Source organism: Akebia trifoliata, chromosome 8 (assembly GCF_017979445.1).
Source record: "Akebia trifoliata isolate Shusen 1 chromosome 8, ASM1797944v1, whole genome shotgun sequence".
NCBI classification, from domain to species: Eukaryota; Viridiplantae; Streptophyta; class Magnoliopsida; order Ranunculales; family Lardizabalaceae; genus Akebia; species Akebia trifoliata.
In genome coordinates this window covers 10,596,446-10,607,364 of record NC_141382.1, presented here as the reverse complement: position 1 = coordinate 10,607,364, position 10,919 = coordinate 10,596,446, and the positions used below count along the sequence as shown (strand labels likewise).

At 31.7% G+C, this 10,919-nt stretch overlaps 1 protein-coding gene across 1 annotated transcript; it reads right to left on the bottom strand.

Moving 5' to 3' along the window:
• Positions 1 to 624: 624 nt before the first annotated feature.
• LOC147396057 (anamorsin homolog) lies at positions 625 to 10,415 on the bottom strand. The gene is made up of 5 exons (XM_086449785.1): positions 9,726 to 10,415; positions 2,175 to 2,322; positions 1,203 to 1,271; positions 968 to 1,035; positions 625 to 837 (listed from the first exon to the last, which is right to left on the bottom strand). The coding sequence occupies exons 2-5, from the start codon at positions 2,308 to 2,310 to the stop codon at positions 634 to 636; spliced, it is 477 nt and encodes a 158-aa protein (XP_086305911.1). The 5' UTR covers positions 2,311 to 2,322; positions 9,726 to 10,415; the 3' UTR covers positions 625 to 633.
• Positions 10,416 to 10,919: the final 504 nt, after the last annotated feature.

The window sequence follows — 10,919 nt, the reverse complement described above, 5'->3', positions numbered from 1 at the left end:
TAATTTTTCTCGATTATGGTCATAGTTTTTTTTTTTTATCCATATGGTTATGGTTATTATCATTCTAGTTCTCAAATCTATGGAATCTGAATCAAAATCATGAAAAAATATATTTTAAAATGGTTTCAGTTCTTGATTTTTATCAATTTTGATTCACAATCAATTGGTTCCAAGAGACTCAACTCTAATGGGTTCCAATAAAAAGAGATCCAAAACCACTTTAGCAGCCTGGTTTGGGTTAAATGGGTTACCATTGACACCCCTAGGTATAAAGGATAATATAGACATACCCTTGAAGGTTTTGGTAAATATTTAAGATACAATCCTAGTTTCAAATTGATGACATATCTATCCCTGGAACATTGTCTTCTCTAATAGACTAATGAAAAATTATCAGAATACTCTTATCTTCCATTCTAGCCTTCCAAAAATCCATTATCTTCGAGCTCTATGAGAAGCTTTTTTAATCTATCCATGACAGAACTTACACTCCCACAAGCAGATTGAATGTTAATCTATCCAGCTTCTGCACTTTCTCCTCTTCCTCAGCTCGTCCACAAGTGCAATTTTTGCATGTTTTCCTCGTATAGTTCCAACTTCGCAATCACCCACTGCACAAAGATAATATACATTTCATGATGAAGGACCATATATTAACCAAGAAATAAGATTAACTGGTGGCAATTGCAGTTTCTTCAAATCTTCTTCCATTAAAAGACTATCTTCTTCGTCAATCAGATCAAAATCGTCATCAATATGGACTTTGAGCAAACTTTTTGCCCTCCTCTTGATGGGAAACGATGAATTAATCTTCCATGAAGATTTATTGGCCTTAACCTGTGGGAATTAGGGAAACAAGAGTACATAAAGAAATACTCTCCTCTCCCTCCATGATTACTAATAAAAAAGAGAAAGAAAGAAATGCAAACAAAAGCAAATAGAAGGGAAGGGAGGAAGCAAAACTCACTGTGAAGGACTTGATATCTTCTGGTGATACTAATGGTTTCAGGTCAGGAACTTGCACTTCCAGGAATCCTGCCAGCAGTTAATCTTCCCACAAATTTAGATTTAAGATTACAGTACTGTTATATATTCCACACCCATTACCTTATCTGTGTTCTCTGTAGCAGGCTGAGGTGTCTGAACTAGAACTAGCCCACCAGGTTTCAACACTCTAGAGATCTATTCAAGCAACTGATCACCAGACAATTCATGTGCTTTCAAGTTCGAGATGACAATATCCACCGAGGAAGACTCGATAGGCAATTGTTCTGTTGTTTGTACATCAAGTCCAACCTCAAATTAAATAGATTATAATTTATTAGAACCAAATATGTATATTCAAAAAAGTTGGTGATCATGCATGACTCAGTGGGCAGTTGTTATGATGTTAGTGCATTGAAGAGAAACCTGCATGTCCCACTGAATTTTTACATATTTTTCCAGAAGAAATTCTAGGTACTGTTGCACTTAACATAAGTTAAGTAATTCTAGCCCGTCAATGATTGGTGAACCAACAGATCCATTTGCAACTCCTTTGAAAATATTACCCTTAAGGAGCTGGCTGAAATGGCATAGCACATAAGTAGCAAGCTATGGCCCACAATCAAGGCCTGAAGTGCTGAAGGTTTTCCCATATGTATAACCCCCAAAAAAGTTATTCCCTTTTTTGTGTACATGTCTGAAGAACGATCAAAAAGTGATTTTTGAGAAAGAAAGGGATTTGCAGAAACTCATTTGTAATAAGATTATTTCACTACAAAATTCTCTTTCATATCCACAATTTGTTATTGTGGGGATCCTATTAGGGTTCTTGTTCACTATGAAGTAGAAGATTGGAATTAGGAAATAAGATGATCCAAATTCATCGACTATCCAAGAATTTTCATGTTGGAATCATTTTTTTTTTTTTCTTTTTTCTTTTTTTATCAAAAACATCATGAATGCTTAGAAGACAAAATCATCATATGGAAAACTTACAACAGCTTGCCAAACAAGGGCAAACATGCAAAAGTCTTGATTTACTTCATTGCATGGTACGCTTCTTGTAATGAGTAATGACTTGTTTACTAGCCAGAAATGTTTAAATCAAGATCCCAATGAAATATTTTTCTAGGAAGATTAGTATGAAATAATGAATACATTAGGATTCAAAATGATGAAGAAAAGATTACTTAGAGAAGAAGCTTGTGTGATGATTAGGGGGTCATTTTGTTCAACTCCTTTATCTCCAAGCTCCTTGATTACAGTTAGGACTGCACTGGTAGGCACAACCGCATGATTTGTAAGCGCCACTATACTTCCCTTCATCTTAATGGTTTCCTACAAAAAGTGTCAACTCTTAATGCTTCAGCCAAAAAGTATGTTGTAGTATTAAAAATTATATAAAAAGACTCAATGCCGTAGTTAAAAAATGTATTTCATATATTAAATGATAAAATAACACTTAAAAATGCTAAAAGTAAAATAATTAAAAAAAATCTGTGATTTTTTTTAAAAAAATCATTGATTAAATCATAATTAATCGTGGCTTTTCAAAAAATCAAAGATTTTTGCAAAAACTTCCAAGATTGTTTGGAAATATATATATATATATATATATATATATATATATATATAACTTAATCAACTATTAAAATCATGGTTTAATCGTAAGTTTTCAGAAAACTGCAGATTTTTGTCACTATATTAAACAGCCACCACAAGGTCATAAGTGATGTTCATCTTAGCTGGATGGAAGTTTGTCCACATTTTTTTCTAATAAAATGATAGCGTTCTCCACCAAATTTCTTTTCAATAATATCTCTACCTATTTTGTCTTTTAGTGAAAAAGACGAAGGTATGTTGGTCTTTTACATAATAATTCCTCTTTTTTTACATAATAAATTATTAGTGCATTTAGTTTTTGGATTTAAATATCTTGTTTGCATTAAATGCTTCGACAATTAATGCAAACAAGCATTTATTATGTAAAATACCAGCATACCTATTTTTTTCACTAGAAAACAAAATAGGCAAGGATTTTATTGGGAAAAAAACATGGAGAATGTTAGTGTCCCCATGTGGTCTTGGACATTAGCATTCCCATATATAATATAATGAAATTCAATTGCAGGTCTTACTTTGCTACAATTTTGTAAGGGATAAACCTCCCATCATGCTACATTGTTGAGGGGATATAAACCTCTCATCTAGCTATGGTTCTCAGGTGGCTTACTTTATCGCATTTACACTTCACCCTTATAACTTAACAATATTTCATTTTTTACCTCTTTTATCATCTTTTAACCTGAAAAAAAAAATTTATAATACCCCTCCAAGTTTATTTTTTTCACTTTTACCCCCTTAACCCCAAAGAGGATACTCATGTTATGGGCACAAGTAAACTCTAGTACATACTAAAACACAACTAAGTTATTACAATCTTGCGTTTTTTGAGTTAGGGATAAATGTCCTCTCAACTACAATTTTGTAGTTGGATAAATGTCTCATCGACCAACACCACACTTTTTTATCTTTCCTCTCCACTCCCTCTTAACTCTATTATATCTCTTCTTTAACCCATTGTATTTTTTATTTTTTATTTTTACTTTTTAACCTCAAAAAAATTTAATAACGATAAGGCCCACTTTTGTGCGAAACAAATCCAACTAGGATAAACCTCCCATCAAGTTATAGTTTTATAGGACCCACTTTATTAACTTTGCTCTTCATCTTCTCTAACTTTACTATATTTTCTATTTTACCCCTTTAATCCACTTTATTATTTTTCATATTTTACCAATTTTATTTTTTTTCCACTTTTACACCCCTTAACCCAACTTTAGGGCCGATAGTGCTACATTTTTGTGTGGTGGTGGTGGTTGTGAGGCCCACTTGATTTCCTTTGCTCTTCATTGTTCACTCTAACTTCATGAAATTTCCACTTTTACTCATTTTTCATCTAAAGTGTTCAAAAAGAGATCTCAAACAAATTAAGAATTAATTTTCTCAGCTCTAGGGATTCTCTTTTTTTGATGCAAGATCTATAAAGAGTTCAAAGGAGTGTTCTTTGAGCATTTTATTTTTCGTTAGGATAGTATTTGTAATTTTTCAGAATTATAAGACGCTACTTTCTTTTATGTTTTTTTTTCTTGGGTTGGTCATCTCGACCTTACCATTCTTTTGTACTTTTCCCTTTATCTATCAAAAAAAATATCCTTGCCTATTTTTGTCTTCTAGTGAAAAAGACAGATATGTTGGTATTTTACATAATAAATGTTTATTTGCATTAATTGTCAAAGCATTCAATGCAAACAAGATATTTAAATCCAAAAACTAAATGCACTAAGCATTTATTATGTAAAAAACAAAGAATTATTATATAAAATACCAACATACCCTTGTCTTTTTCACTAAAAAACCAAATAGGTAAAGATATTATTAAGAAAAAATGTGATGGAAAATGTTAAATTCTCCATATACGTATATAATAAAATACAACTATAGGACCCACTTTTTTGGAGGACAAACTTCCATCCAGCTAGGATAAACATCCTACCCAACTACAATTTTTTTGGAACTCATTTTATTGCCTTTTCCAAACTTTGTTACTATGCATGGAAGTCATTTTTTGTTAATCTATCACATAAGAGTTTAAGGGGCATTTTATCAATTTGAAAAGACATGGAGGCATCTCAAATATTCTCCAAAATACATGCCTAGCACACCCCTGTTTGTGTTTGACATGCATATGTAGCCTTCTGATCAAGTGTGAAAACATATAGCAAACAGAGGCGATCACCATCTTCAACCTATGTTGGTCGGCTTATTTGACACAAATTTTCTATGAGATTTTTAAAAAGACCTAAATACTCTCATCTTTAACCTTACCTTAAAAAAATCCCTTTACTTTCCCTATAATCAATGTTTTTGGATTTTCTTCAACTTACCCAGGTAAATCTTTAACCTCCAGAGAAAAACCCTTTTATTTTTACAAAATGCATCATCTCCAAGTATCTAATCTTTGTGATAAATCTATTTTACAGATGTTTGATTTTGAGGGGAAAAAATTTAGAATTTTTGGTTACGAGGTTGAAGACAAGGCTATTCAAATCATTTTCATCAGTCTTTCACAAGAGACTGAGATCAAGGGTATTTCATCAGTTCACATTTCGGATATTATTGGATGGTCGAATCAGATATTATTCGATTTGATTAGTATCCGTAAACATCACTACTTAAAAAATATCTTCTTTTCCACCTTCTCAAAATAATTGAAGTAACATCATTCTTTATTGTTTAATTATTCTTCTTTTTTTTTAATTTCTTCTAATTTTCTACGAAACCTAAATTTAGAGGCTTCGAGAGCTCTATTGTCAAAAGTTGCACCAATGCCCCGCCTAGGCCTTACCTGCTTAAAATGGGGTTTCAAAAACCAGGGTTAAAATGATAATTTTATGCAATAATTTTGTACGAATTGTGTTTTAAAAGGTATTTGAACAATTTTAAATACAAATGGTGTCTCAAATGTTTAGCTAATTTGTGAGGTGTCACAGATAAACAAAACTAGTAGGTGGCATGTGCAAATGTACATAAATTGCAAACTTTAGGATTTATGAATGATTAAAATTTCTTCAAAAAACCATTTTTTTTTTAATTTTAAATAGATAATCTTATATTTCCATCTTTTATCATTTACTATATTGTAAAGGTCTTTTTTGTATTTTAAAGTACTAACTAAGGCTATTTTAAAGATAGCATAATAAAAGGATATTTTAAAGTATTAACTAAGGCTAATTTAAAGATAGCATAATAAAAGGATATTTCTATTATTTTAAAAAAGTAAAAACTAACAAATGTAATTATAGGATCATGGGATCATAATTTTATTCATTATAAAAAAGGTGACCTTGATAATAATAACTTAGATGTAAAGTTGGGGCATTTTTTGTCTTCCAAATTTTGACGTCAACAAACACCTATTCAAACTTATCTTATTATAACAATAAAGATGGGGGGCATTAAATTACTTCAATATTTGCGATTACATTGTTTTCATTTTTCTTACATATTAGTTGTGTTGACGTACAAGCTTGCTTAGTAATTGGTAACTTAGCATTATCTTGGTAATGACATTACATTAGTTTTTGCCCTTATTTGCATGGCCTTTACTACATATAAAAAATTGAAACATTAAATTTTTTTGTCGCTTAAGCCCCGCTCAATGCTTTTTAGGGGTGTTAATAGATAGTTGAAAATTCAAATCTGATTCGAATTCAAAAAACCAGATATTATCTGAAAAATTCATATATCGAATTTGAATTTGGATAGTATTATATATTCGAATCTTTATCAAATATGGATTTGGATATTAACATTTCGAATCCGATAATATCCGGTTCGAAATAATATATAATATATATTATGTTATTTGATTAATTTTTTATATAAATAATATAATATATATTATTTATTTATTATATAAATAATATAATATATAATAAATTTATTTTTTTTAATAATGAAAAATCACTTAGATAAGGAAAAATTATATTTTTTTTATATACAAATTATAAATTATTCAAATTCTAATCGAATATTATCCAATAAGATAATCGAATTCGAATTCAGATAGAGTTTTAGAACATTCGTCGGATTCAAATTCAAATTCGAATATCAAATAAAATTTTCTGATTCGGATTCGGATATTGTTGAATCCGAACCGATAAGCATCCGTTGACAACCCTAATGCTTTTGGCAACCTTGTTCGAGAGCCTTCTAAGGTTTCGATTTCTGAAGGCGATAACCTCGATTTGTTATTTGGACATCGATTAGATTCTAATTTTTGCATAACTAAGAGAATATCATCAACTCTAATTGTTCTTACAAAAAACTTTAAGGTTTCATCAAACTACCATTTCTTCATAGTGGGTAGTTCTTTCTGCAAAAGATCGATTTGAATTTTTGGCTGAAAATTGTGAGCATCTCATGAGGATCGTCTTTAGATCTTAGTGGAATATTATACTTTTATTGGATATCTTCTTGATTACTGAATTTGTTGAAAAAATTATTGGATATCTTCTTGATTACTGAATTTGTTGAAAAAATTTCTTATTTCTTTTTATCAAAATAAGACATAGATAGTGATGATGTGGATAGATCTGATTGAGTAGTAGAGATAGTCATTTGTGATCTACAAAACCTATTTTAATTATTTTATTTTTTTCTAATAATTTCTACAAATTTGATGTCAAAAAATAATTTCTTCAGTGTGACTTTTTTGGATGTGTTTGGATCACCCTTGTCATGCAATTGAGCTCTTAAAAAAATCGCCCTTTTTAGCTACAATAACCAATGATCATCCTATGTAAATGCCTCTATTTTATTTCAAATCATCTAGAAAATTTTGTAATAAAGATGCATGCTTATTTTGATTTAATTAAAAAAATTCATTCTATTTATTTTGGTTGAAATTTATAGAGATGTATAAAATATTGTTCAATTTGTATCAGTGTTACCATCATTTTTAAGTTATTTTGAACTTACACATTAAGTTGAGCAATCCAAAGAGAAATTTTCATTGTCGCAGATGTTTTTCTCACTATGCCACGAATGGTTCCCTACAGCTTAGTATTGATTGTGCATCTCTACCTTCCAATTTTGTGTTCTAACATCCCTCAAATGGTTGTAGGAATCCCTATTATCAAAATCGAAAACATCTCCACCTAGAATTGATGAAACTTTTTCCAACTGGCAAATTTTCTCTTTCGAATGATTCAACTAAATCTTTGGCCGATTTCAGCATATTTCGGTTTCACATCATCATCATTCTCTTCGCTTATGTAACTACCTTGTGATTATGTTCATCGTTGAAAACTGACATTTTCCATCGGGATCTATCGATTAAAATCCGCATGGTGCCTTACATCCACATTTAATAATAGAACAACTAATACTTATCTTCTTCGCGGTTTTGTTTTCAAGAATTGCCCCATCTTCTATCTTCTTCACGACAAACTTACCTTCATATGAGCAAACATGTGATTCTAGTCAATTCATTTGAAGCCCATCGTGACTTAGAAGTAGATTGAATACGAATCCAAAACCCTTCCTGACGACTATAATCTTCATAATACTTTTGAGAGTCCGCACTCAAGTCAAATAATCTAAGTATGTACCCAAAGAACAACTTAACTATGGCCAAACATATCATATAATCTAAGCATGTACCCAAAAAACAAGAGGAACAGTTGCCAAAACTCTACAAAAATGGAAATAATCACTTTATAAATTGATTGTACTAAAGATTATGCATTTCCAAACTGTCCAAAAAGGGACAATTCAAAAATCAATAACAGATAATTACTCCTCATCACAAATAAGACAACTAAGTTGTTAGCATGACCTTAGTCTCATATGAGTACCAAATGGCATAGTATACAACTAATATGTCTAAAATAGGTGATAAGGTACGCAATTGTCGCACAACGATTCTTAAACGGGAGATCTAACTTTAATTAATGCATGCATGATGTATTTATGAGTGTGTGCAACATTATATATATAATTACAACAACTAATACCATCAGTACACTAGGTTAATAACATAGAAGAATACTAACTAATACGATAACTAATATCATCGCAAAATTTATATATCAAGCATTCTACATCTAATTAGGATAAATAATACCATTGCAAAATTTATATGTCAATCCTTCTACATCTAATTAAGATAAATAACACCATCGCAAAATTTATATATCAAGCATTGTTGTATAAGTAAACTGATTATGTTAAAACCCTTTAAGTTGTAAACCCAACCCTACATTTAATCACTTTGCTTAATTGATTATGGAATTAGAGTTGCCACCATATTTCAAGTACCTAGCATCAAGCAAGGGCATTTACTGATGGGGACTACTCTAAAGTGGCAAGTACCATACTTTAGATGGAAGTTGGGATTTTAGTCCAACTTTGTGTGAAAAATAAAACTCCATCAAAGTTGGAAAAAAAAAATCCATCCTTCCTTCGTTGAGAGCAACATGGGTTGCAAAGTGAACTACCAACACCCCAACATAGCAACATTCTTCCACTATTCATGGACAAGGACTTCTCCTTTGCTCCCCATAAACTCCTACATTTCTTTGACAAGGCAGCTAGAAAATGATAGAAATGTAAAAGATCAGTTATTCTTCCAATTCTTTTGGGATTGAAGGAAGTTAATGAAGAATGCAAAATTCCATATCCACAAACACAATCATAGAGAGATCACAATCGACATTCCAACAATAGAAAGACCCTTCTCTTATTTTTCAACTTTTGAAGGCTACAAACCCTATCAAATAAGAAATACAATAATACAGATATAAAAAATAAAAATAAAAGATGACTATTTTCTCTGTTTGAGAGAATTCACTCAAAACTCAAATGAGCATATTGGCATCTCTGTTCTTTTACTTAACAAAGGAAAGAAACATGGGAATTTTATGAGAATAAGCAAGTTTTCTTAATTGGAAACATAACTCATGACATCCAACAGTAGAAATCCAAGAAAGATCAAACATGTAGAAAGCTCTCCAAACAAAAATGTTTAGGTTTTTGCTAATGGACAGCTAACTTGAATAATCTAGCATATTTAGGTTTTTCATCAAACACATTGCATCCCATTCTCAGAATGAACAGGGAAACAACAAAATAAAGAAGAACGAGTAAGAAATAGGGCTATATATATATAAGCTTACCAAGCTTCTTTCACGAGTTTCTTAGGGTATTTGTTAGAGGAAGAGCAGAGCAAGCGTTGGAATCTTCGAGCTTCGATCTGTTACAGGAAGACAGGAGAACTCATGGGTTAGCTTTATATGGAGTGTGTGTGTGTGTGTGTGTGTGTGTGTGTGTGTGTGTGTGAGAGAGAGAGAGAGAGGGAGGGAAAATGGGTTGAAGAGTCTTATCGAGTTTCTGTCGCGACTCGCGATATTCGATCTGTTCGATTATCGTTGGGGAAGAAGAGAGATGAGTGAGAGAGGGAGGAATTCGTTGTGAGAAGAGAAAAATGGGATAACTCGGATTCGTTGTTGGGGAAGAGAGGGTTTGTTGTTAAGGTTCTAAAACTGTTGGGCAGGAAAGCCTTTGTTGGGATCTAACACGAAAGGTAGCGCGTCTGGATACAAGAGTCCGTAGTACAATTAGAAGTATTGTTGGATTGACTTGTCTGAGTGCTTCTAGCTTTGGTAGGGAGTGAGAAGCACTTAATTCTATCATTTTGGACATCCAACCCTTTCAAACAAAAAATAGTCAAAATAGCATTTTTACGAGAAGCATCAAAATTGATACTTCACAATTTATTTTTGTGAATGAGCAATTTTTCCATCACTTATTATGATGCAGTTCCAATATTACCCTCAACCCATTATCATTTTTTTACGCAAACCTCAAAAGAGAGAGAGAGAGATCTAGAGAGAGAAGAGATTTGGAACCTTGAAGAGCAGATCTCTCTTCCTCCGGAAGAATCTCCTCCCTCTAGCGACTACGGCAACGAGTTCTCCCCAAAAACATACCATTCTCTCTCGTTGTTTGTTGAGTGATAGTGCTCTTTGAAACCAGGTACTTTTAATTCTCTTTTGAGCTGTTTTTTCTCTCTACTTTTAAGTGGTTTTGCATTTCTTTTGATGGGTTTGCATCGTTTTACCTTCTTCTATTTTTCCCATTTTTTTTATTTTTTCTACATCTTTTGTTTTGTGGGTTTGAATCTTTGATAGGGTTTGATCAAGAGAAGTGGGTATTTGTTCGAGATTTGAATTTTTTTTTTTTTTTTTATCCATCATGTTTGAATCTTAATTATGTGCTTTGGTTTGATTTGATCCTCTTTCTTTCATATAATTTGGTTTTACCTGTATGTTGAGAGATTTGGAGAACCTGCATTTGGTGCTGTAAAAATC